Raw genomic sequence first — 21,340 nt, 5'->3', positions numbered from 1 at the left:
AAAGGTATCTTTTTATTTAAAGGAGATAATAACAGTAGAACAGACATTGCTATGAAAGATTGTGTGATCATTTTTAACTCCTCATTCTCTTCATAGTGCGCTCTTTCTGAAGCAAATTATTTTAATCTTTATTCTTAAATACCACCGTTGGCTTCATTACATGGGCATAGTCATTAGATATACATGGTAATTCTTTTTTCGTCGTTTGTTTGCAAGCTTTCAATAATGCAATTCTAAGTGAAAAAGAATAACAATACACATTATAAGCGATGCAAATATATGAATTAGGATGTTGTCCTTAAAGGAAAGTATGGCTTCCAAGAAGTTCGCCATTTCTTGGTTAGCACAAACAAAGCTTGGGAGAACCATTATACCATGTTGTACGTAGCTGTAAATAACATCTATGCTCAGTATCAATGAGCTAAAATAGATATCTTTGCCTAACCAATGTATAAGGAAGACGATCAAAATTAGCTATATAGCACATGCAAAATATATTTTTACCAGTAATGGACATGCCGAAGGTTGCAAACACTTTTGTCGTCTTAAATAGATATCAGGAGCATGTATAAAAACAAATGCATTAATATCCAATTATTCTGACAGATAGGTGGTAGCATCAAACCAAGTCCCCAAAAAGGCAAACACACGATGCTGTTATTCTGTACACTACTTCCAGAAAGAGATGTCGCGCTATCTTGTCATTTTTTTGTATAAATTATATTATAGAAATTACAAAAATGCGACTTTACTTTTTGAAAAGACTGTACAAAAAAGTTTATTATATACACAACGATTATAAATAAGGCTTTTGACCGATTGACTTATGCCAATTAACATAGGATCTAGCTTGATGCCAGTCTGCTAGTAGTTTGTTTATACATGAGTCAAACTTGTTCTTGCTCTTCTGACCATCTTGTGTAAACCATGGTCTTAGTGATTTTAACAACTGCAAATGTTGCATAGCTGAAGCTCTTGCATATTCTGAACAAATACTCTGTGCTTTATTCCGTGAGCACTTGCTGTAGCCCCATCCTAAGGGAATAGATTGAAAGTCACTCTTGATACTTCGAAACCCTACGACAGCCAGGATAGAGGATAGTCTTTTGGATATAAAAGGGTCATGTTGATGAGAACCAAGTATATCAATAACTATATGAAAAGGGTTTAATGGGGAGTTTTAAAAAAGGAGAAAAAAGGGGGTTCATACTTTTGTCAATTAAAAATCCCTCGTCACTTGAGCTACTTTGTGTCTCGATATCCTATCAGGTTTTAATTTGATTAGATCGGCATATTTGTGCACACATGATATTAACTCACTTGTTCGACCAGTTCAATCCATCCTCCCGGTTTTAGGATTCTATAAAACTCTTGAACAAGAGGCACCCAAGCAGATCCTGTTAATTCCCAATTGGCGTCACGCTGAAAGATGTAGTCGATACTATTATCTTCAAATGGAAGGCGATAACTGATGTCACTTGTATCAAATATCATAAAATTACAATTTCTGGGCTTGATATCTCGAGGAAACAAGGGTGCTTTTTCAATACCAACAAATGTTGCATGTGGGAATTGAACAGCCATCTCCATCGTCCACGCGCCAGCACCGCAGCCAACATCCAATACGACCACTGGATTCTTTTTTGCCTTCTTGTGATTTATCAAGGAGGACACCGGTGCAGAGAAATCGCTGTCAAAAGCTGTACGGAGAATGTAGTGCTGTGAAACCATGCGATCAATTTCACTTTCATCTTTTGGTAGAATACTCTTTGTGTGGCCTGCTTTCTTTATGCTACTGATATCGATGCCTGAATCAGTTGTGTCGACACTACCAGAGGATGGCTTTCTTTTGTATTGATAATAATAATCATCCACCTCGCTTGTTCTTCTTCTTGAATATCCAGATTGATCAGATAAGGAACTTGTCAACGGAGGCTTATTCATGTAGAGTGCATATTTTAAATCCTCAATGCCTATTGTATGCGCGCCTGAGAGAATACGTTGTATATCTTCAGAGTATCCATATGTTTTAGTATTCTTATTGGCCCGGTAACTTAGATTCGACAGAGAGGATTGTCTGATGAGATTAGTAAAGCGATGAGAAATGGGTGTATCATTATTATATAAAGAAACAGTAGGCATCTTTGAAGGATAAAGAGAAAAGAAAAAGACTAGTGCGAGAAAGCTTAAATGCTTTGATTCAACAGGGGGCAGTTACACAAATCAAACGCATGCTGCTCACATTAAGTAAAAGATTACTTTAAATGAGATTGTGTACATACATCATAGCAACGGTTATTGACACCCAAAAAAGGATATTTTCACACTGGTTGAGAGAGAAACAATCACCTTGATTTATTTTATTTTTTTCTTCTTCTCTTTTTGAGAAATTATTGAGCCTTTTGAGCTGTGTTGTTGTATGTATAATGTACGTATGCAAATTGCTTTTTTTTTCTTTCTATAATCCGCTGTAAAAGGGGGGGTACACAGTGTGTTCATATGATCAATTATCCTCTGCTCTGGGCGATCGAGAACTGTCTGAGGGATGACTTGGAGAGCGATCGTCTCTTGACTCACGGTCACGGCTTGACCGTCTGGGTTCTCTAGAAACTGAACGATCGCTTTGAGGGCTATGATCACGTCTCGAGTGCCTATCACCGCTGTAGGAACGTGAACGACTGGCGTGACGTCTAGGTGAACGAGAGCGACTGTCCTTTCTACGAGATGCGTGATGGCTTCTTGAGCGTGATACAGATCGTGATCGTGAGGAAGCTGAGGTGGATCTGCTGCGTCTACGACGGGGTCTATAACTATCACGACTATCACTTCTACCTCGACGTTTATCACGGCTATCACTTCTACGTCTGCGCCTGTCTCTGCTGTAACTACGATCTCTGTATCTGTCACGGCTGTAACTGCGATCTCTATACCTGTCACGACTGTAACTACGATCTCTTCTACGGCGAGTGCTATAATAAAGGGTTTTAATACACAAGCTCTTTTAATTAACATACGCCCCCCTTTGCTTATCAACAAACACAAAGCTAAATTAAGAAACATAACAGTAAAGCCACAGCACAACACACATACAACCACAAGCCTCCTTTTTTGTTTAACAATTCAACAGGGAGGAAAAAGGGGGGAAGACATACACACAAACAGAAATAGTGTTTGTCTGTGTATGCGCATTGTTTACATGTCAAAACTTAAATTATATTTACCTTTTACAGTCGCGTGCCCAATGGCCTCTTTCACCACACTTGAAGCAGTCTGATTCATTCTCTTTACGTGCACCTTTAGCTTTCTCGACAACAATACTGATACCATCGATTTTCTGCTTAAACATGAGTACGTGTGAAATGAATAAAGGTGGATAATTTACCATACGATCTACTTCTTTCATTGCTGTTTCTGCATTTTCGGGATCTTCAAAATCAACAAATCCAAATGCTGCAATTGTATGCATTAGCAAGTTGTGTGTGCACACAAACATTTGTATTACCAAATTTGTTTCCTTTTTTGATTTTGCATTCTGCGATTTTCCCGTACTTTTCAAAGAGTTCTTCCAATTCACTCAAATCAAAATCAGGAGGCAAACGGCCGACAAATAAAGACATTGCGCTTTTGAGAAGGGGGATAAAAGGAAAGGGAGAAAAAAAAAAAAGAAAAACGCTTGTTCTTGATAAATTCAAAGCCCGCTATCACTTGGATTTTACACTATGAAAGAGAAATATGACAGGCTGACATGGATAAACATGACTGAAGAGAGGACGACAATAAAAAGGGATGTGGAAGAGATAAAATAGAAAATAGACTCGATTCCTTATCCTTTCAAGAGAGGTGGTACAACAAAAGAGAGGAAAAGAAGGGTTATTTACCAATAATACACATAGAATGAGCCACGATGTTCCTGTCAGCTGTTGCTCACTTCTCCAAGAACCTTTCTTTCTTTCGTTGCTTTGCCACAAAAGCTTCCTCCCCCTTCAATATGAGTCAAAATGTATGCTATAAGAATAATAATAATTTGTGTCTTGACTCAAGTGGTGGCTTTGAAAGTTTTTTTAATATAAAATAATAAGCGTCAGTCAAAGTTTCAGGCTTTTAATTAAAATGTCATCCGCCGAAAACTTTGACAGAGCTGCACTCGAGGTACTTCCTCCTTTAATTTCATAATAAACTGTACATCTTACTTATAGCAAGTAGCAACTTGTTACCAAGCGTTTCTTTTACGCTCCCTCTTTCCAGATCTATGGAGGTAAAATAAAGGGAGAGACATCAAAAAGCAAAGTAGCTAACCCCTCTTTAGGTGTTGCTGGTCTTTATGACTATGGACCAACTGGATGTGCACTCTTGAACAACATCATTTCAGTTTGGCGTAATCACTTTGTCTTGGAAGAAGAAATGCTCGAAGTCGATACTAGCATCATGACGACTCACGACGTTCTCAAGACATCTGGACACGTTGATAAGTTTGCAGACTATATGTGCAAAGACTTGAAGAATGGTGAAATCTTTAGAGCTGACCACGTTGTCGAAGCTGTCCTTGAAGCTCGTCTTCAAGGTGATAAGGAGGCTAGAGCTGCCAAGGCTGGTAAGACCGCAGAACAAATCGCCGCTGAAGCCGCTGAAGATGCTTCCAAGGTTGACAAGAAAAAGAAAAAGAAGAAGGGTGTTGTCGTCGCTGTCGAGTTGGCTGATGATGTTCGTAAAGCCTATGAAGAAACCTTGGCCCAAATCGATAACTATAACGGTGAAGAACTCGCAGCCATTATGAAAAAGTTTGATATCCGTTCTCCAGAATCCGGTAATGAGTTATCTGAACCCAAGGAATTCAACCTCATGTTTGAATCTTCCATTGGTCCTACTGGCCATCTTAAGGGGTAAGTACCTTTTGGTATATAACAAAACTGGAGACCAACATTGTGTAGCTACCTGCGTCCTGAAACAGCTCAAGGTCAATTCCTCAACTTTAAGAAGCTTTTAGAATTTAATAATGATAAAATGCCCTTTGCTTCTGCTCAAGTCGGTCGTTCTTTCCGTAACGAAATTTCTCCTCGCTCTGGTCTCTTGCGTGTTCGGTAAGGGAAATGAGATAGTTTATGTAGCTTAAACTAATGATTTCACAGTGAATTCACCATGGCTGAAATTGAACACTATGTTGACCCTGAAAATAAGCAACACCCCAAGTTTGTCGACGTAAAGGATGTCGTCCTCACCTTGCTTCCCAAAGATGTTCAGCTTGGCGGAAAGACCGAGACAGTAGATATGACCATTGGTGAAGCTGTCGAAAAGAAAATTGTCGACAACGAGACACTGGGTTACTTTATGGCTCGTATCTACTTGTTCTTGGAAAAGATCGGTATTAAGCGTGATCGTCTTCGATTCCGTCAACATATGGATAACGAAATGGCTCACTATGCTTGTGACTGTTGGGATGCTGAAATCAAGACAAGCTACGTAAGTCATTCGACGTTTGTCTTTTTTTTTTTTCTTAAGCTAAAATAATTGATATAGGGTTGGATTGAATGTGTCGGCTGTGCTGACCGTTCTGCCTATGACTTGACTGTCCACTCCAAACGTACTGGCGAAAAGTTGGTTGTACGTGAGCAACTTCCTGAACCTCGTACAGTTGAGCTCTGGCAAGTCGAGATCAACAAAAAGACCTTTGGACCTAAATTTAAGAAGGATGCAAAGGCCGTCGAAGAGACATTGAACTCACTTAGTGAAGACAAATATGCTCAATTGGCCAAGGAATTGGAAACCGCTGGCGTCGGCTCCATCGAAGTGAACGGACAAACGTTTGAGGTGACCAAGGATCATATCACTGTCAAGCGTGGCACAGTTACGGAACATGTCCGTGAATACACGCCCAATGTGATTGAACCCTCTTTCGGTATCGGTCGTATCCTCTATTCTCTTCTGGAACACAGCTGGTGGGTACGCGAAGATGACGAGGCTCGTAACGTCCTCTCATTCCCTTCCGTTGTTGCTCCCTTCAAGTGTTGTGTACTCCCTCTCTCGGGCAATGCTGTCTTTGAACCTTTTGTTCGCAAGTTCTCTCGTGAACTTCGTCAGGCCGGTATCTCTACGCGTACTGATGACTCCAAGGCTTCCATTGGTCGTAGGTATGCTCGTAATGATGAACTCGGTATTCCATATGCTATCACTATCGACTTTGATACCGTAAAGGATAACACGGTCACTCTTCGTGAACGTGATTCAACAAAGCAAATCCGCGATACATTTGAGAACATCTTGAAGATTCTTAGAGATGCTTAACTGTTGTATTTGTTTAAAATAAAAAGCTGGTATTTTAAGATGACTTGTTTTTGTCAAGTCAATAGGTTTATACACTCAATATAGCTTAAAAAAGAGATTATGCAGAAAGAACGTTTTTGTATACAAGTCTCAGTTACAATCAACAGTTTAACCTTACATAAATGCCAAAAGAGTGGGTGATATTTTCAAACATCTGGTAAATTGAGAGTGGAAGGACGGTATTAGAAAATAACTATTTGGAAGAAACGTTAAGACGAGTGAACACCACCATCACTGCTACTGATGTTGCTTACTGCTTGTTCAAAAGACATCAAAAATGATAATACTTTATAAATTCGTATTCTACATCAAGCAAACTGATTGTCCACTGGCAGGAATTTTTTGGGCACTGCTGCATACCACCCTCTCAGAAAAATGACGTGAAATTCCAAAGTGCGACAAGTAAATTTTTACACTGGATTTTTCTCTCCTTTTTTTTTTATAAAAAAAATGTGGCAAGAAGCCAAAGCAAATGACCGAAGGGTAATTTATATTTGTTTTAATAAAGAATAAAAAGTAAAACATCACTTAGGTTAAAGAATTAATGGCTAATCATAAACGGCGTGCAGAAAGACGTCGAGCATATCATGAATCAAGAGTAAGATATGAACACGGCTTATATTCACATAATCTAACAATGTGCATTTAGCTTGGTGATCCACAGCAACTATTGCGTGTCATTGGTTCTTCATTGAAGCTATATCCTGATGCAGAACAATTTTATTACCACGAAAACCCAGAAAACCTGTAATAGATCATATTTTACATTTAAAAAAGCCGTAGACTTCTTTGAATATGTAAAAAGTGGACAATTCGACTAATAGATCACTATTTCCTTTTTCTTTACCACGTAGAATGCCTTGGTTAGGGAATCCAGATATAAAGATTGATCGGTAATATATATAATTGTAGCTTTATTATTAAATCTCTACTTAACCGCTATTACTAGATTCGATGGTCGATCCTTACTTGACTCTGTACCTGAGCCAGTACAAGGACTAAAGGAAGATAACGAAGATACAGATGAACTCAATTTTGAAAGATACAGAGATTTGATCGAAGCAGAACGATTGAATAGTAAGATGGGAAAAAAATGACCCAAGCTGCTGTTTCTAACTTTTTTTAAGTAAGTGAAGCAGATCAGCTGGCTCAAGTGGAAGAAGAATGGACAAAGTTATTGGATCGTCATCAAGCTAAATTAGCATTGATTGATAAATCTAGGTAAGATTTTTTCTGGTTCAAAAGATGCTATAGCTAACAAATAACAAACAGTAAAGAGTCAAAAACACGATCAAATGCCATTGGGTTTGACTATGGAACAACCAAAGTAGTAGAAGATGACACGAAGCAACAAGAGACTTTGCTTATATATGAACCGGATCTTCTGGAGCATGTGGACGATTTGACAGAAAAGGACAAGGAAAAATTGAATGCTATGTCTTCAAAGTATGGCGTCAAGAGTTATGCCCGATTACTCCGTGTAGCCAAAAAGGACCGAGATGCTGAACTAAAGGTACTGAAGAAGAAGCAGGACGAAAGGAAACCAAAGGATCCATCTGCAAAGAAGGGCAGAAGGAAGAGAAAGAGAAGAAGAAGACGGTATGAAGATGACGATGAGAGAGATAGGTACAGACGACGATATAGTCCAAGCTATGAGCCCTATGGAAACGATGATGATGAAGAGACATCTACTAGCAGTGGCAGTATGGATAGCGATGAAGAAAATACAAGCTCTGATGCATCTGATTTTATTATTGAGTTTGGATCGAACGCCCCTGAAGAAAAAAATGAATCAACTCTAGTAGAAAAGCCTCAAGAGTCTGTACAAACAACGCAAAAATCAGAACAAGAAAAGAAGCTGACGCCCATGGAGAAGCTCAAGCTGAAGATGAAGGCTGGGCTAGAAAAGCAAAGTAAAGAGTTTAGAGTTTACATAAAAGTTATCTAACTCTTTCTTTTTTTTTTAGTTATTTTGGATGAAAGAAGTAAACGGCAAAAGGAGCGAGAAAAAGAAATTGAACAACTACAAGAGCTTGCGAAAAGCCAAAAGTTACCTGCGAATAGCTATATGAGACCAGAGCCTCCCAGGAGACCATTACAGGATCGTAAAGAACGATATAGATCTCCATCATCTTCACCTGAAAAGCCGCCAACCAGATACAGATCACCTTCTACAGAAAGTGAAAGGGGACGCTCTCCTGTTCCAAAAGCCAAGGAAAGACACAGATCACCCTCCAGTTCAAAGGAGAGGACTTCCAAGCAGCGATACAGGTCTCCATCTAGTTCCAGAGAAAGGGCTTCCAAGCATCGATATAGATCGCCTTCCAGCTCAAAAGAAAGAACTTCTAAAAGACGATACAGATCTCCATCTAATCCCAAAGAAAAATCCTACTCAAGACGTAGATCTCCATCTAGCCCCAGACTTGCAAGCTCTAGTCACCGTCGATACAGATCACGCTCAACAAGTCACTCTCCTACTAGGCACCAGAAGAGAGACAGGTCAAGGGACAGACACTCGAAGAGATACAGATCGCCTCCTAAAAGGAGCTCGCACAGCAGTAGACGATCCCCTTCGAGAGAATCTAGCAAATATCGCTACAAGAGACATTGATATAAATAACAAAAATAAAAATAAAAGCCTGCTTTATTATTCTTCAGTCAAGTATTCATCGTCATCTGTGTGATGGGATTGAGTTGATGTTTCTTGCTGAGGTTGATCTTGAGGCAGCTCCTCTGCTGTCAAGGGTTCCATAGCAAATGCATCATGTAATTTATCCCAGAGATTCTTTCCGAATGCTTTCCATGCGATTGAAGCACAAATCAGCTCAATGACTGTAAATAAGATCATGAATACGAATGCTGTTGTGATTCGTCTGTGGTACATGTAATATCTATTTCAGGATTTAGAGAGAGAGAGCGACGTATGCAACTGTCTGTGCCTTACCTCAAGCCACGGAAATCTGCAACAACGCTTAGATGAGCATCATAGAGTTGTAGTTTAGGAGTAGATAGTGCTACTCTTGCATGAGTCATTGGCAATGCCTAATAAATAAGTTAACACAGTCTGAGCTTTTTGATGTATTCATCACATACCTTCTTTTCAATAAATTCTTCAATTAGATGTACGTTAATACGTTGACTCTCCTCTGTCCAGCCAATGAGTAGTGGTATAGCCTTTGCAAAGACACGAAGGATGCGCTGAGTGTTTGATTGATACCTTAGGATGGCCTAAAAAAAAAAAAACAAAAAACAAAAGATCAGAAACACATGATGTACACATCATCTCTTCGTATATTACTGGTCTACTAGACTGTGCTAATACTGTTCCATTTTGAGATAGCAGGTCTACATGTATCATAAAGTTACCAATGTCAAAGTTTATATCTGAAGTAGGTACATGGAGTTGAACAGATACATCATAAGCTTGATCACCTCTTAATGGCTACATACAGTCAATATGACAATCTAAAAAAAAAAAATCTTACATACCATGCTATTACTGTCGGGCTGCATAAAATGAATAAATGCTTGAGGTTGAGAATCTTTTTCGTACTGAAAGTAAATAGGTTCAACGTGAGCGTTCTTTGGTATATAACGTTGATAAAATGTGATGTAGGCCGTAAAACTAGTCAAGAGAATCCAAGCGACAAGAATAACGACAACAAATGTTTTAATAAAGGTTCTCTGAGCTTGAGGTGCAAAGAGGACCTTCAATATAGGCGACATGAGTTTCTTCAGCAAGTTGCCGGTCATGACCAAAGCTGGATGCCACTCGATTGGCTTTATCTTTTCTTCTTCTCCTTCTTCTTCCTCCCCTATAATCAACTTTTCATTGATATCACCACCTTCATTTTCAAAAGACTGAGAACCAGTAGAGGGAACAACATGAAAATCAGAAGACTATATGTAGCATTAGTTTATGAACCACGGTCATATCACTTTCGACTCACTGGTACCCCTTGATCTGAATAATCATCTATGTCTGAAAACGCTTTGCCACTACTATTAGACATTGCCAGCTTTTTAGAATAAAAAAAACAAGAAAGAAAAGGAAAGCCTTTTCCCCCTTCATGTGAAGAGGTAATAATTTTTATTCCCCGCTTGTTAAACCATGAAATTCATCTGATGTTGTCATGATATTCCTTCTTTTTCTGCGAGTTTATTTTTGTTATATATAAAACACCTTGGTGTATTTTAGAAATGTGTTTATTTTGATATATAAATTCACTCTTACAAGCTATGCAAGTAAGATGTTTTATTCTTGCTTTGGAAGAGACTGGGTCATGATGATACCAGCGTCAGAATTACTTCCGCTCTTAAAGACACAGGTAACAACAGAAGCAGTAGTGACGATCAAGAGAACGCTTGTCCAGAACAACAATTGGAAATCACCTACAGCATCAACGTATTGGCATGCGTCACCCGTATAAGAAGAGACGCACTGACAAGTGAAACAACTTTCACCAGCTTTAACGCATTCACCATGACCATGACAACCAGAGGTTCCATTTCTGCAGGCTCTAGCTGTACGATAGCAAACATCATCATTATCATCAAGGCCTCTCTTGTTGATAGTTTGAATAGGGGTGAAGATGAAAGCAGTAAGTGATTTTTGAGGATAAGCGTTTTCAAAGTTTGGTATAATTAATTTTTCAAACAAGTGAGAAAAGATGCGCTCTGCTTCCTTGTACTGATCGGAATCAACACCATAGTCTGCAGCAAGTTCCTGCAAAAAGCGTGAGTATTATTTCTTTTCACTGTTTGTATTTTGTTTTTATTACCTTTAAAGAGTTGATTTCGATCAAGTTGACAGAAGGAAACTCGGGTTGATCCCAGTGTTGTCTAATGCTTTCAACTTCATTCATGAATTTAGCATCTGCCTAAAGAGGGGATGAATCGGTCTGCTGTTTGCTTAGCCTCGAGTTTACCTTTTTAGTTTCATCAAACAATTCAGTCTTAAAATTGGAAAAGAAAAGCTTGAAGTATTCGGACTTGTCATCATCATCTTCACCACATACACAGTGTTCACCTGCATCGCGATGTTTAACGCAGACCTATGATGAGATGTATATTTAGGGCGTCATTTGCAAGTGTAAAATCATCCTTACGCGAGAAGATTTGAAAGTAGTCAAGGCAACATCTTGATTACTCTTTAGGATATCATTGACTACGTCGTTAGCCAAGGTGGAATATTCGTTTATATCATTATCATCAACATAAAATGATGCCTCTCTTGTTGGCAAGAGAGCTTTAAAGAAAAGAAAAAAAAAGCATAAGTAAATGAAACGATTAAATAAAGACTTTTGTTACCTTGAGGTGAATGAACAGAAGAAACAAGAACGACTAAATTAGCATCAAGTTTCTTTTCAAATAAGCCACTGTTACTATCAAAAGATAACCATTCGTTATCTTGAACAACAACAGCACGTTGACTTGAACTAGCATCCATAATGTGTGAGTAATACATGGAGAAGGTGTCAAAAGAGATTTGCTCTGCTGAAGGAGCGACAGTGATATCCTTGGATAACAAGTATACAGGAGAGCGTGCTATGATATGTCAGTTTATATATACACTTCCTTTATTGCGTTATTACCAAGTGCTACTCCTGTAAATAAGCTTGCGACAATAGTTGTTAATGATGCTGCCTTCATTAAAGCTGAAACAGTTAAAAAGGCGTCCAGCAAAAAAATAATGACGTGAAAAAGTCCACAGGTTACACAAAGGCACCAGCAGTCCTTCTGCCAGAGTCCTTCTCCCTTAAAAATTAGCCAAATATTCATACGAACATTTTATTTCAAGAGTTTAAAATGAAATATTTTCTTGAATTGTTCAAGATAAGCGATACTGAGGGATTTGGATACAGGCAAAATAGACTGCGCAGGCTTCTGTTGAGTACAATGACTGCATAATAATTGACACTGATTGATCTTTGGCCAGCCAGTATGCGATGTCTGACAGGCAGAGCAGTCGTAGCTGATGTTTAATGTGTCCATATTCCAACGACTGTCGCCATACACTTCGCGTTCTCCATATTCAAGACAAGCAAGCTTGAATGCCTTGATCCAAATTTGATCTATATCGACCGTCAGTCTCTTTGACACTTTGTGTCGGGTATTTTTTAATAAATAATTGGCAGCCTCCAGAACTACTTGAGCTTGATATGTTTCAAAATCAGACCAGAATTCGCTTCCTTGTTTCAGAAAATGAAGCACTTTTTCTATACGTTTTAGGCTATCTAGGGAATTGCTCTTTTGTTTGCACAATTGATCTTGTTTCATATACTGCTCAGTTATTCTTTTGGTGATCACTTTAAGTTGATTTTGGCATAGATCGAGTGCATGACGCATTTCGGACAAGTGTTGCTCTGTTTGTGCGTTCCTGTCACGAGCCTTGATATACTTGGTCTTGTACTGTCTCGAAAGGATAGGAACTGCGCATAAACGTGAATAATATTGTTCACATCTCGTTTTCTTCTCACGATATCTTTGTGCTTCTCGACGAATCAAAAACAAGGCGTGTTCAACCTCGGTCTGACGCTGCTCAAGAGCTTGTTGATGATCATTGAGGTGAGTGATCTCATGGTCTATGCATTCTTTTTGTTGATTGAGTCGATCTATAGATGATTCGATATCTTTCATCTTTTGTTGATACTGAGCTTCGATCATCTGAGCCGTGCGAAGATAGATATGAATACATCGTTGACGGAGTTGTACTTGATCTACTAACTTATGTAACCATGTCCTTTGTTTTGCCTTATCGCTTGTTTGAATGATCATTTCTGCTAAATCAAGGTTGATATTCATTTTAAATAAAAGAAAAAAAGAGAGAGAAACAGAGACAAGTTCTTTTTTAATACGGAAATTTTTTTTTATCTTACTGCAAATACGTTACAAATCCAACAATCTTTTTCCACTTCTCATAATGACTATTCGAGTGACTCAGTGATGGCTTGAGTAACCACTGATAAGCTTATATATATTCTCTCTTTCTCTCTCTTTCTTTTTATTCACATTACTTGTCATGTCGTCTGTCTTTTTTTATGGATCTTTAATGTCTTCTGTTGTACTCATAAGAGGTATATAAAACTGAAACTACCAGAGGCATATTTTGAATGTTGACTTTTTTTTTCTATTCAGTATTACTTGGGTCTGGTGCTTCAGAACAGGCAAAATTAGAAAAGTTCAAATCCATTCGATTAAAGCCGGCTTCTTTAAAAGTAATTTTTTTTTTAAAAAAAAAAAGGGCAGCCTATACTTTTTATTAAATTTATTATAAGGGGTATATTCGATCATCTCTTAAAGGTGAGGATTATCCAGCCATAGTTCACACTGGGAAAAAGCAAGATAAAGTTACTGGTATCTTGTGTGAAGGATTAGGTGAACAGGATGTTAGGGCATTAGATACCTTTGAAGGAGAGGTAAACATACACGAGCATATGCTTATAATGACATGTTTTCTTTATTAGGATTATTTACGTTCACCGGTGAGCGTGACAGTAGATGAAGACCAGGCCACTGTTGAGACCAATGTTTATCTTTATGTTGGAGATCCAGCTCTGCTGACTTATACTGAATGGACCCTAACAGAGTTTGTCTCTACTGGTAAAGAAGGAAAATGGTTGGAAGACAGAATTATGTTTTATCAAGTTGATTTAGTTCATTTGAACCCATAAAAAAGATATCCTGGTAACAGCTTACATAATTATTCTCCTCTTTTTGTTGATATTGTTGTGACAAAGATTCTTAGTCCAAATGTGTTTAAAACAAACAACAACAACTGCAAAAAAAAAACACAAAAAAAAAAAAAAAAAAAAAAAAAAAAAAAAAAACAAGTTTATGAGATGCTTTCTTGCAGCATTGTTTAATTCTAAGAATAACCAAAAAGTATTTGAGAATAACAAAAGAAAGATGATGTATAATTTTATTATTATATATGGTTTTTGAAATGCAAACTGGAGTAAAAAAAGAGAGAGAGATGAAAACTTGTTATTTACAAATAAAAATAATGAGAAATGAGAAGCTATTGTTCATATTAATGGATACGATCTACATATGCATAATGCAGTGGTAATGGAGCTACTAATGTAGGTGACTGCTGATGTTGCTTTTGATGCTCTGGTTGTTGCTGTTGATGATGATGATGATGATAATGTTTTAAATGGTTGGAAGAAAGAGGAGGTGAAGGTAGCCATGATGATGTTGATGAAGTCATAGAAGAAGAGCCCATGTCACTATATCTCTTTCGTGATTTTCGAATGCCCTGAAGCGTACGGTATCGATTAAAACAAGTGGCTCGCTTTCTATGAGGTAATTGATGTGATATCTGACCCCAGGTCAAACCTCTGGCTACACCTTCACAGATGATCGCATCTTCTTCGTTTGAAAAACGACTTCGTGATTTTCCACTTGCATTGATTGATTGTTTTACACTATTGACTTTTTGTTGAGGAGATGGTGGTGGAGACACAAGCTGGTCAACAGAGGTAGGGTTAAGCATGTCAGCAACTATTAAATAGAGTTAGTTCATATTATGGAGGTTATCACCAGTTTGTTATCTTACTTTTCATGATGGGCAAGAGTAATTTAAAATAAGAAAGAAAGAGAGCGATATCGTCGATATTTATATTCTAATGATGCTTGTATTTATATAAAAAGAAAGAGAAGAGAGGGAAAGAGAAAGATGAATGGATGTAAGGGTTTGAAAAGTAGGTATGCTTATGCATATAACCATCTTTGGTATATATTATTGACACGCACGCTCACACTCACACTACACACGCATATAGACGTACTTACAAAGGATGCATAAAAAAAGGCATCAAATTAAAATATGAAAGGGAGATTGGGAGAAATAAAAAACAAAGAGGCACACACAAGAGATGCACAGACACACACACACAGAGAGAGAGAGAGAGAGAAAAACAAGAAGGGAAAGGGTTAAATATATAATTCAAGGGGAAATTATTAATAGCATAGTATCAATAGTATTTGTATTGGGTTATTGTTGTTACTGTGTGTGCAAAAGATAAAGAGATTATGTAATATATTTCTTTACTCCTTGATCGCCTTAATGTTTTTATATAAAAAACCTGAGGAATGTGCATGTCTGTTAGCAAACCGTGTTATACTTTTGTGTAGTATTTATCCCACTTTACATTCCTATTGTTTATGAAACTTAAAATCAATCTAGCCTCTTGACACTCCCCTTGTTTCTTTATTTTTTAAATACACACATTTTAATACATAAAACATTCCATCCTATATATAAAAATTAAAAAGTTAGAAGGGTAAATAAACAAGCAAATGCAGGTAGAATCTCTCTCTCTCTCTCTCTCTCTCTTTGTATTCCCCTTTTTTATTTTCTCTCCTTTGTTTTATATTAAATCTAGAAAAAGGAACAAAAGAAAACCAACACTTTATATTTTCAATCACGTCATATACTCTACTTGCCCGTATTTAATTCAAAAGTGAAAGAGAGAAGGCGACCATGTCCTGTATTTTTGATTAAGTCCTTTACTCTTTTAATTACGACCCTGCCATATGATAATCTCACCCCCCCTTTCTCTGTTGTCTCTTTTTTTCATATGATTTAAATGTAAGCGTGCCTCACGCACTAGTCAAGGATATGACATAGATAGATAAACAGGATTATAATGTGTAATATTATAATATACAATTAAGCTCTGGTCACTATCAAATGAGCGGTTATACATTAAACAACTGTCTGTGCGTTTTGTCTCATATCTCTATTTTAAATCATCATCTTTTTGTTGGTTAGTATCCTTTGTTGTGTATTCATAAAAGAGTGTGAAAAATAAGCAACCATAAAGAGATCTAAAACATGCTGACGATATGTGTTTGTTCTTAATAATTATTAAAGGTACAGTTTATTGCCTTCTCTACATGTCTAAATGACTGTTATCACTCCTCCATGGCATCTTCATCTTCAGATTCGATTTCTAATTCTTCATTAACTTCTTCTTCAGGCTCTTCTACTGTTTCAGGGACAATTTGATTTATGGATTGAATAAGTTCTTTTGAATGTTCAAACATGGCCACATCATCAGATCCAATCACTTGAAATAACTAGAGTAAAAGAAGGTTACTAACAGTTGTTTGAAACAGAACAGCATCTCTTACTTTAACAGCTGTCTCTAAGCAGTCTCTAGCATCACTCCATAACGTGATCCTCTCTTCCTCTGTTCGTCCCTCTTCATCTCCTAAACAGTAGTATGTCCAACCATAAAGATACCACAAGTCAACTACTTCATCGTTTTCCTTTTGCAAATTTTCCAGCACTGTAAATGCATGCTCAAACATGCCAACTTCCAATAGTAATTTCACCAATGCTAATCTTGTATCATAAATGGGTATCGCAGCATCTCCAGGTTCTTTATCTATCCATAGCTCCATACTTCTATTTAATGCAGCTGCTGCCTCTTCATTACGTTGCTGACTTAATCGGACCGAAGCTAATAACTGATATACTTCAGGATTTTCAGGATCCACCTGTTGTGCTTGACTCAAGTATTCTTCACATTTTGATTCGGCTTCAGGCTCAAAACTAATAACAGCCGTGTGTGTATGTGAGTATTGTTTTGTTTTGTTTTTGTTTTTTTGTAATGTACGAGTTATTTCTTTACCAACAATCTGTTAAATAGATCTCAGTCATGGAGCATAAAGCGCTTGATATTTTTGAAGCTAAAAACTTGGCTTCGTCCGATGTTGTATCTTGAATTTTGCTTTTTTCGACTACCATCAGATCCACGCCTTTTTGAAAAGCTTGAATAGCATCCTTTTCAGTTAACATTTGTCCTAGATACATGTATTTGCTGTATCCTTCATTAGGTGCAACTTCAATAGACTGTAATAAATGCTATTTTGTGATGGTATAAGACGACCTTGTGTATCATTTTACATTACTTTTTTTTACTTGCCTTGTGTGCTGCTTCAAATTGTTCTAGTTCAAGTTCAACTTGTGCTGTCATTTCTAATAATTCTGCATTTCTCGGTTCAAGTTGTAACCCCTTTTGACAAAACAAAAGGGCAGCTGGATAATCTAATTTGTCAATATTTTCGGTAATCTTGGCTTTCAAATCATCCACTGTATATGACATATCGTTTATTTATATTATATTTATAGGTGCGTATAGGCGTATAAAAGAGAGAGAGAACCAGCCCTTTTTTATTAAGATCATACCTTGTTATCAAGAAAGGCAGTCCATGTGCTCATAAGCCACGTACACTTCTAAAAAGCATCCTCTGTTACACACACACAAATATCACTTTAATAAATGATAGATCAAAAAGGAGGAAAACAAGGAAAGACAAAGTCCTCGATATTACTCTCCCTATTCGTTTATTTGGTATATAATTCATCGGTTGTGGAATATCATAAGGAGAGTTCAGTCAATTGATATTGCTTTATTAGCAACAGTTATCCTTTGTCAATACAATAATGACATTCTCAATTTTGTAAGGGGAGGTTTACATTATACATCAAAGCATTCCCCATTTCTCTCTGTGCAAACAAGATTATTATAATAACAGTAAAAGAAAACATGTTTGCTTTTTATTCTATTCATTAAAAACATAGCACATACACAAGATATTTCTCTCCTTGGAGGCAAATGCGTTTTAATAAAGGTAAGGAGGGCCAATCTTGGTCGAGTCTCGTTTGACTTCAGTAGAAAGGTTGGCAACCTTGAAGCGAGCAGAAAAGGATTCGTAACTAGAGATAATTTTAGTATAATGTGCCTAATGTAAAATGTATAATATGCTTTTTACGTTGTATCTTGATCTTGGAACACCAGTTGGAAACAGTACGTCTTACTTTCCTCAAAAAACGCAGTTGCCTATATATGTCAAAAATAAGTTAGAAAACAGTATTATGGATAAAGAATATATATTACAGGGAATGAATAAACCGAATCACCAGAAACACTTTGAAGGCTAGCAGCCCATTGCGTAGGCTGCATACTATTTGGGTCATCACCTTCAAGTACATTGATACTTAGGGTACCAGGTTTTCCATTACTCCAAGAAAGACGAATGCTTTAAGAAAATTAGGAATATGTATCAGTCATAAAATAAAGTCCTTTACACTTCGCCTTTCACAAAGGTCGTTTCTTGACTAGGCTCAGTAACATAGAATGGACTTGATGGACTGTCAGCGATAACAACGGGAGCAGCAGTAGTCACTGCAAAGATAGGGACAAGGGCAAGAAGAATACGAGAGAACTTCATTATGAAAAACGATGAATGAAGAAGAGAGAAGTAAAATAGGACAGAATTTATATTCCATCAACTCAAGTCCTCGTTTTCACAAAAAAGATGCATTCTGATTTACTTTTTATTATCAATGAAGAAGGGGAATAGAATAAAGAAGGTAAAGAACGAGATGTATGCGCTAATTCATTATTCTTTCTCCTTTGCATGTTTTCTTCCCCTTATTAATGGTCCATTGGGTTAGGTTTCCACTCTACCTTGACGTATGGCTTATTACTTTCTTTTTCATTCAATTGTAACTCAATCGTTTCTTCTACATTAGTTGCTGCAGGTATATCAATCAATTCTTCGGATTTTGGTGTATTTTCCCATAAATCTGCAATAATCGGTAGAGATGATTTCTCCCAGTGCAGATAGTCAAAGGTGCCATCCATAACGTAAAAAAAATCAAAAAGAAAAGCGATTCTGGTTGTAAGAAATTGGGCGTAGTTTAAAAATGTTCTATACCTGTGCACTAAGGTCCACATGCATATTTACATGTTCTACTTGCTGTATGTATTTCATTCTTTTTTGTTCACTTCATTTCTTAAGGAAACATAAGTAATAGCTAATCTAGTTTCTTTAAGAATGCACGATCCGTTTTCTCTTTAGAAACCTCATGCAGAGATAATTCTTACTTTTGACACTTGCAGCTACCATGAAAGCATCTTTCTTTCAAGTTATAATGGAAAACAGACGTTTCAAAAACGGGAATAATCTATTTATTATTTGTGTACTTGAGCCATTCATGAGCCATTTTGCTTTGCATAGGTCTAAAGCGAACTTTTTCCACAGTCAAAATGGGCGGGATGAAAAAGAAATTGCTCGGACTGTCCATTTTAGAGTCCGATGTTTGTCCCAAGCTGTTAACCCCCTCAATGTATAACAAAACGAGTGGCCCAAATAGTATAACGTCCTCTTTTTCGTCATAGCCAAAAGGTAGAGTATTCATGATAGCCGATCAAAGAAGGAAGAAGGGGTTGTTGGATATATGTATGGATGGATGAATAGATGGATGGCATTTTGTATTGTAGTTGACCTGAGGTAGACAAGTGATGGAAAGAGATACAAAAATAAATAGACAGCAACCGTTGATACATTACACAATTAAATTCAGTCTAATCGCAGTAATTCAGTCATGGTCGATGCGATCTATATATACATCTGCATGTAGCAATACTTATTCTTTTGCTTAGTAACAACAACATTGATTGATCATGTAGGATTTCGATTATGCACACGTTTATACAATACAAAAGCAGCTATTCATTCATCCAGCACCATACTAAAAGAGACAGAGAGAGAGAGAGAGAAAGAACGGTTTAGTTAACTTTTACATATAGCTCAAATGTCGCACGCTCCTAGAAACAGCTTCATTGCTCCCGGCGTCTCTCGCTACTCTCGCTCTGCTGTCTACAGCAAGAAGGCTTTGTACAAGCGCAAGAAGACAGCTGTTGCTGCTCCTGCTCAACAAGCCGCTGCTGACAAGACTGTCGAAGTCAAGGGCGCCAAGAATGGTGGCAAGCGTGTCGTCCCTGCCCAAAAGGCTCCTCGCTTCTACCCTGCTGAAGACGTTCCTCAACCCAAGGTCACCCGCAAGACCTCCAAGAAGACTGTCCTCCGCTCCAATATCACCCCTGGTACCGTTGCCATCCTCTTGGCTGGTCGTTACCGTGGTAAGCGTGTTGTCGTCTTGAAGCAACTCGACTCTGGTCTTCTTCTCGTTACTGGTCCTTTCAAGATCAACGGTGTTCCTTTGAGACGTGTTAACCAAGCCTATGTCATTGCTACTTCCACCAAGCTTGATCTCTCCAACGTCAAGGTAAGATTGATATTTTATAAAGTGACACTCTGTTTACATTGTATTCCAGATTGATGAAAAGTTCAATGATGCCTACTTCAAGAAGTCTGCTAAGACTGAAAAGGCTTTCCTCCAAGGTGAAGAGGTATGTATTAAATGAAAAGATTGAGATTCCCGAAAACTGATTTCTTTATAGAAGAAGGCTGCTTTCCCTGAATCCAAGGCTGCTGACCAAAAGGCTGTTGACAAGGCTCTTCTTGAAATCGTCGTCAAGACTCCTTTCCTCCGCCAATACTTATCCTCCACCTTCAGCTTGCGCAAGGGTCAATTCCCTCACGACATGAAGTTTTAAATATAATACGAAAATAAACTTTATAATTTCATGTAACTGTATCCTATAAGACAATGCTATTTAAGGCATGAGAAAATAGATTATCCCCATCTTACCATCAACAACATGCTTACGTATCACGTAAAGAAGTCATCCGGGAACATTTTGATGCCCTTGTTTTTGTGTTTATGGGTGAAACAATGCTGGAACTGGTGGGAATAGCTCGGAAAGCATGCTAGAATAGATCAATCAGTATAAACGGTAATTTCAATATAGAAATATATGTACAACGATCAATGACGAATAAATGATGAGTAAAGAAGAAAGAGGAAGATTTGTTTATATATAAAGATCGTCCCTCACTCATCATTTACTTCTCCATCTTTTTTCTTCTCTTTTGTCTACATGTTTACCTTGATTGCTTTATTCACAGGTGTTCTCTTGGCTACATCATCTAATGGCTTTAAAAGTTCAGATATAAACACGCTTATTTCTTTTGGTGATTCCTATACCACAAGAAATATCAACTTGAGCAATCTTACATATCAATGTCGCGACTGCACGTCAGCAGGTGGTCCTAACTGGGTAACTTATCTTACCGAAGCTGAAGAATGGATCAGTTG

At 37.6% G+C, this 21,340-nt stretch overlaps 13 protein-coding genes across 13 annotated transcripts; 4 read left to right on the top strand and 9 right to left on the bottom strand.

The window, feature by feature from the left end:
• Positions 1-45: 45 nt before the first annotated feature.
• On the bottom strand, positions 46-759 carry RHIMIDRAFT_253139 (uncharacterized protein). Its single transcript, XM_023611001.1, has 2 exons — positions 505-759; positions 46-440 (listed from the first exon to the last, which is right to left on the bottom strand). Exons 1-2 carry the CDS (start codon positions 515-517, stop codon positions 220-222), a joined length of 234 nt encoding a protein of 77 aa, XP_023470861.1. The 5' UTR covers positions 518-759; the 3' UTR covers positions 46-219.
• Positions 745-2,162, bottom strand: RHIMIDRAFT_309964 (S-adenosyl-L-methionine-dependent methyltransferase). Its single transcript, XM_023614613.1, has 3 exons — positions 1,321-2,162; positions 1,211-1,262; positions 745-1,152 (listed from the first exon to the last, which is right to left on the bottom strand). The coding sequence occupies exons 1-3, from the start codon at positions 2,140-2,142 to the stop codon at positions 797-799; spliced, it is 1,230 nt and encodes a 409-aa protein (XP_023470860.1). The 5' UTR covers positions 2,143-2,162; the 3' UTR covers positions 745-796.
• Positions 2,163-2,325: 163 nt separating this feature from the next.
• RHIMIDRAFT_253135 (uncharacterized protein) lies at positions 2,326-3,838 on the bottom strand. The gene is made up of 4 exons (XM_023611000.1): positions 3,503-3,838; positions 3,383-3,450; positions 3,222-3,334; positions 2,326-2,969 (listed from the first exon to the last, which is right to left on the bottom strand). The coding sequence occupies exons 1-4, from the start codon at positions 3,615-3,617 to the stop codon at positions 2,504-2,506; spliced, it is 762 nt and encodes a 253-aa protein (XP_023470859.1). The 5' UTR covers positions 3,618-3,838; the 3' UTR covers positions 2,326-2,503.
• Positions 3,836-6,457, top strand: RHIMIDRAFT_221386 (glycyl-tRNA synthetase). The gene is made up of 6 exons (XM_023607432.1): positions 3,836-4,149; positions 4,204-4,255; positions 4,307-4,880; positions 4,929-5,078; positions 5,127-5,457; positions 5,515-6,457. Exons 1-6 carry the CDS (start codon positions 4,111-4,113, stop codon positions 6,277-6,279), a joined length of 1,911 nt encoding a protein of 636 aa, XP_023470858.1. The 5' UTR covers positions 3,836-4,110; the 3' UTR covers positions 6,280-6,457.
• A 286-nt stretch (positions 6,458-6,743) lies between these two features.
• Positions 6,744-8,979, top strand: RHIMIDRAFT_253122 (uncharacterized protein). The gene is made up of 8 exons (XM_023610999.1): positions 6,744-6,801; positions 6,851-6,916; positions 6,968-7,065; positions 7,173-7,211; positions 7,268-7,395; positions 7,446-7,539; positions 7,591-8,231; positions 8,286-8,979. Exons 1-8 carry the CDS (start codon positions 6,769-6,771, stop codon positions 8,927-8,929), a joined length of 1,743 nt encoding a protein of 580 aa, XP_023470857.1. The 5' UTR covers positions 6,744-6,768; the 3' UTR covers positions 8,930-8,979.
• Positions 8,966-10,331, bottom strand: RHIMIDRAFT_232581 (DUF1226-domain-containing protein; the record flags this gene model as incomplete). Its single annotated transcript, XM_023607768.1, has 6 exons — positions 8,966-9,209; positions 9,263-9,360; positions 9,412-9,546; positions 9,617-9,760; positions 9,808-10,218; positions 10,269-10,331. 6 exons carry the CDS (start codon positions 10,329-10,331, stop codon positions 8,966-8,968), a joined length of 1,095 nt encoding a protein of 364 aa, XP_023470856.1.
• Positions 10,332-10,573: 242 nt separating this feature from the next.
• Positions 10,574-11,785, bottom strand: RHIMIDRAFT_243259 (uncharacterized protein; the record flags this gene model as incomplete). The annotated part of the gene is made up of 5 exons (XM_023609921.1): positions 10,574-11,044; positions 11,100-11,198; positions 11,247-11,372; positions 11,427-11,566; positions 11,629-11,785. The coding sequence occupies 5 exons, from the start codon at positions 11,783-11,785 to the stop codon at positions 10,574-10,576; spliced, it is 993 nt and encodes a 330-aa protein (XP_023470855.1).
• Positions 11,786-12,050: 265 nt separating this feature from the next.
• RHIMIDRAFT_253111 (uncharacterized protein) lies at positions 12,051-13,278 on the bottom strand. Its single transcript, XM_023610998.1, has one exon. The coding sequence runs from the start codon at positions 13,120-13,122 to the stop codon at positions 12,109-12,111; it is 1,014 nt and encodes a 337-aa protein (XP_023470854.1). The 5' UTR covers positions 13,123-13,278; the 3' UTR covers positions 12,051-12,108.
• Positions 13,279-13,298: 20 nt separating this feature from the next.
• Positions 13,299-14,098, top strand: RHIMIDRAFT_309957 (uncharacterized protein). Its single transcript, XM_023614612.1, has 4 exons — positions 13,299-13,394; positions 13,456-13,535; positions 13,596-13,736; positions 13,785-14,098. The coding sequence occupies exons 1-4, from the start codon at positions 13,340-13,342 to the stop codon at positions 13,989-13,991; spliced, it is 483 nt and encodes a 160-aa protein (XP_023470853.1). The 5' UTR covers positions 13,299-13,339; the 3' UTR covers positions 13,992-14,098.
• Positions 14,099-14,128: 30 nt separating this feature from the next.
• On the bottom strand, positions 14,129-14,965 carry RHIMIDRAFT_288099 (uncharacterized protein). Its single transcript, XM_023613534.1, has 2 exons — positions 14,879-14,965; positions 14,129-14,823 (listed from the first exon to the last, which is right to left on the bottom strand). The coding sequence occupies exons 1-2, from the start codon at positions 14,883-14,885 to the stop codon at positions 14,351-14,353; spliced, it is 480 nt and encodes a 159-aa protein (XP_023470852.1). The 5' UTR covers positions 14,886-14,965; the 3' UTR covers positions 14,129-14,350.
• Positions 14,966-16,087: 1,122 nt separating this feature from the next.
• On the bottom strand, positions 16,088-17,477 carry RHIMIDRAFT_253108 (TPR-like protein). The gene is made up of 4 exons (XM_023610997.1): positions 17,256-17,477; positions 16,962-17,194; positions 16,459-16,882; positions 16,088-16,404 (listed from the first exon to the last, which is right to left on the bottom strand). Exons 1-4 carry the CDS (start codon positions 17,433-17,435, stop codon positions 16,240-16,242), a joined length of 1,002 nt encoding a protein of 333 aa, XP_023470851.1. The 5' UTR covers positions 17,436-17,477; the 3' UTR covers positions 16,088-16,239.
• Positions 17,478-18,145: 668 nt separating this feature from the next.
• Positions 18,146-18,667, bottom strand: RHIMIDRAFT_3748 (uncharacterized protein). The gene is made up of 2 exons (XM_023615173.1): positions 18,422-18,667; positions 18,146-18,372 (listed from the first exon to the last, which is right to left on the bottom strand). The coding sequence occupies exons 1-2, from the start codon at positions 18,562-18,564 to the stop codon at positions 18,207-18,209; spliced, it is 309 nt and encodes a 102-aa protein (XP_023470850.1). The 5' UTR covers positions 18,565-18,667; the 3' UTR covers positions 18,146-18,206.
• Positions 18,668-19,735: 1,068 nt separating this feature from the next.
• On the top strand, positions 19,736-20,902 carry RHIMIDRAFT_3735 (60S ribosomal protein L6). The gene is made up of 3 exons (XM_023615165.1): positions 19,736-20,407; positions 20,457-20,531; positions 20,589-20,902. Exons 1-3 carry the CDS (start codon positions 19,934-19,936, stop codon positions 20,736-20,738), a joined length of 699 nt encoding a protein of 232 aa, XP_023470849.1. The 5' UTR covers positions 19,736-19,933; the 3' UTR covers positions 20,739-20,902.
• Positions 20,903-21,340: the final 438 nt, after the last annotated feature.

This window comes from Rhizopus microsporus (assembly GCF_002708625.1).
Source record: "Rhizopus microsporus ATCC 52813 unplaced genomic scaffold scaffold_1, whole genome shotgun sequence".
Classification (NCBI taxonomy): domain Eukaryota; kingdom Fungi; phylum Mucoromycota; class Mucoromycetes; order Mucorales; family Rhizopodaceae; genus Rhizopus; species Rhizopus microsporus.
The sequence above is the reverse complement of the archived record's forward strand: the minus strand, read 5'-3'. Positions and strand labels throughout refer to the sequence as shown.

What these genes read in the sequence shown, in the direction of transcription:
- RHIMIDRAFT_3748 (XM_023615173.1), bottom strand. Translation starts at nt 18,564, where the DNA reads ATGAAGTTCTCTCGTATTCTTCTTGCCCTTGTCCCTATCTTTGCAGTG. An exon ending in ACCTTTGTGAAAGGCGAAGT is followed by an intron (nt 18,373 to 18,421) that starts GTAAAGGACTTT and finishes ATTTTCTTAAAG; the next exon opens with CATTCGTCTTTCTTGGAGTA.
- RHIMIDRAFT_253122 (XM_023610999.1), top strand. Translation starts at nt 6,769, where the DNA reads ATGTGGCAAGAAGCCAAAGCAAATGACCGAAGG. An exon ending in GAGCATATCATGAATCAAGA is followed by an intron (nt 6,917 to 6,967) that starts GTAAGATATGAA and finishes ATGTGCATTTAG; the next exon opens with CTTGGTGATCCACAGCAACT. An exon ending in CGAAGCAGAACGATTGAATA is followed by an intron (nt 7,396 to 7,445) that starts GTAAGATGGGAA and finishes ACTTTTTTTAAG; the next exon opens with TAAGTGAAGCAGATCAGCTG.
- RHIMIDRAFT_253135 (XM_023611000.1), bottom strand. Translation starts at nt 3,617, where the DNA reads ATGTCTTTATTTGTCGGCCGTTTGCCTCCTGATTTTGATTTGAGTGAA. An exon ending in TGAAAGAAGTAGATCGTATG is followed by an intron (nt 3,335 to 3,382) that starts GTAAATTATCCA and finishes ATGTTTAAGCAG; the next exon opens with AAAATCGATGGTATCAGTAT. An exon ending in TGGGCACGCGACTGTAAAAG is followed by an intron (nt 2,970 to 3,221) that starts GTAAATATAATT and finishes CCTTTATTATAG; the next exon opens with CACTCGCCGTAGAAGAGATC.
- RHIMIDRAFT_309964 (XM_023614613.1), bottom strand. Translation starts at nt 2,142, where the DNA reads ATGCCTACTGTTTCTTTATATAATAATGATACACCCATTTCTCATCGC. An exon ending in GGATTGAACTGGTCGAACAA is followed by an intron (nt 1,263 to 1,320) that starts GTGAGTTAATAT and finishes AAAACCTGATAG; the next exon opens with GATATCGAGACACAAAGTAG. An exon ending in GGGATTTTTAATTGACAAAA is followed by an intron (nt 1,153 to 1,210) that starts GTATGAACCCCC and finishes CTTTTCATATAG; the next exon opens with TTATTGATATACTTGGTTCT.
- RHIMIDRAFT_221386 (XM_023607432.1), top strand. Translation starts at nt 4,111, where the DNA reads ATGTCATCCGCCGAAAACTTTGACAGAGCTGCACTCGAG. An exon ending in TTGACAGAGCTGCACTCGAG is followed by an intron (nt 4,150 to 4,203) that starts GTACTTCCTCCT and finishes TATAGCAAGTAG; the next exon opens with CAACTTGTTACCAAGCGTTT. An exon ending in CTCTTTCCAGATCTATGGAG is followed by an intron (nt 4,256 to 4,306) that starts GTAAAATAAAGG and finishes ACCCCTCTTTAG; the next exon opens with GTGTTGCTGGTCTTTATGAC.
- RHIMIDRAFT_3735 (XM_023615165.1), top strand. Translation starts at nt 19,934, where the DNA reads ATGTCGCACGCTCCTAGAAACAGCTTCATTGCTCCCGGCGTCTCTCGC. An exon ending in TTGATCTCTCCAACGTCAAG is followed by an intron (nt 20,408 to 20,456) that starts GTAAGATTGATA and finishes ATTGTATTCCAG; the next exon opens with ATTGATGAAAAGTTCAATGA. An exon ending in CTTTCCTCCAAGGTGAAGAG is followed by an intron (nt 20,532 to 20,588) that starts GTATGTATTAAA and finishes TTATAGAAGAAG; the next exon opens with GCTGCTTTCCCTGAATCCAA.
- RHIMIDRAFT_253111 (XM_023610998.1), bottom strand. Translation starts at nt 13,122, where the DNA reads ATGAATATCAACCTTGATTTAGCAGAAATGATCATTCAAACAAGCGAT.
- RHIMIDRAFT_253108 (XM_023610997.1), bottom strand. Translation starts at nt 17,435, where the DNA reads ATGTCATATACAGTGGATGATTTGAAAGCCAAGATTACCGAAAATATT. An exon ending in ATCTATTTAACAGATTGTTG is followed by an intron (nt 16,883 to 16,961) that starts GTAAAGAAATAA and finishes GGCTGTTATTAG; the next exon opens with TTTTGAGCCTGAAGCCGAAT. An exon ending in GCTTAGAGACAGCTGTTAAA is followed by an intron (nt 16,405 to 16,458) that starts GTAAGAGATGCT and finishes CTTTTACTCTAG; the next exon opens with TTATTTCAAGTGATTGGATC.
- RHIMIDRAFT_309957 (XM_023614612.1), top strand. Translation starts at nt 13,340, where the DNA reads ATGTCGTCTGTCTTTTTTTATGGATCTTTAATGTCTTCTGTTGTACTC. An exon ending in TTCTGTTGTACTCATAAGAG is followed by an intron (nt 13,395 to 13,455) that starts GTATATAAAACT and finishes TTTTCTATTCAG; the next exon opens with TATTACTTGGGTCTGGTGCT. An exon ending in TAGATACCTTTGAAGGAGAG is followed by an intron (nt 13,737 to 13,784) that starts GTAAACATACAC and finishes TTTCTTTATTAG; the next exon opens with GATTATTTACGTTCACCGGT.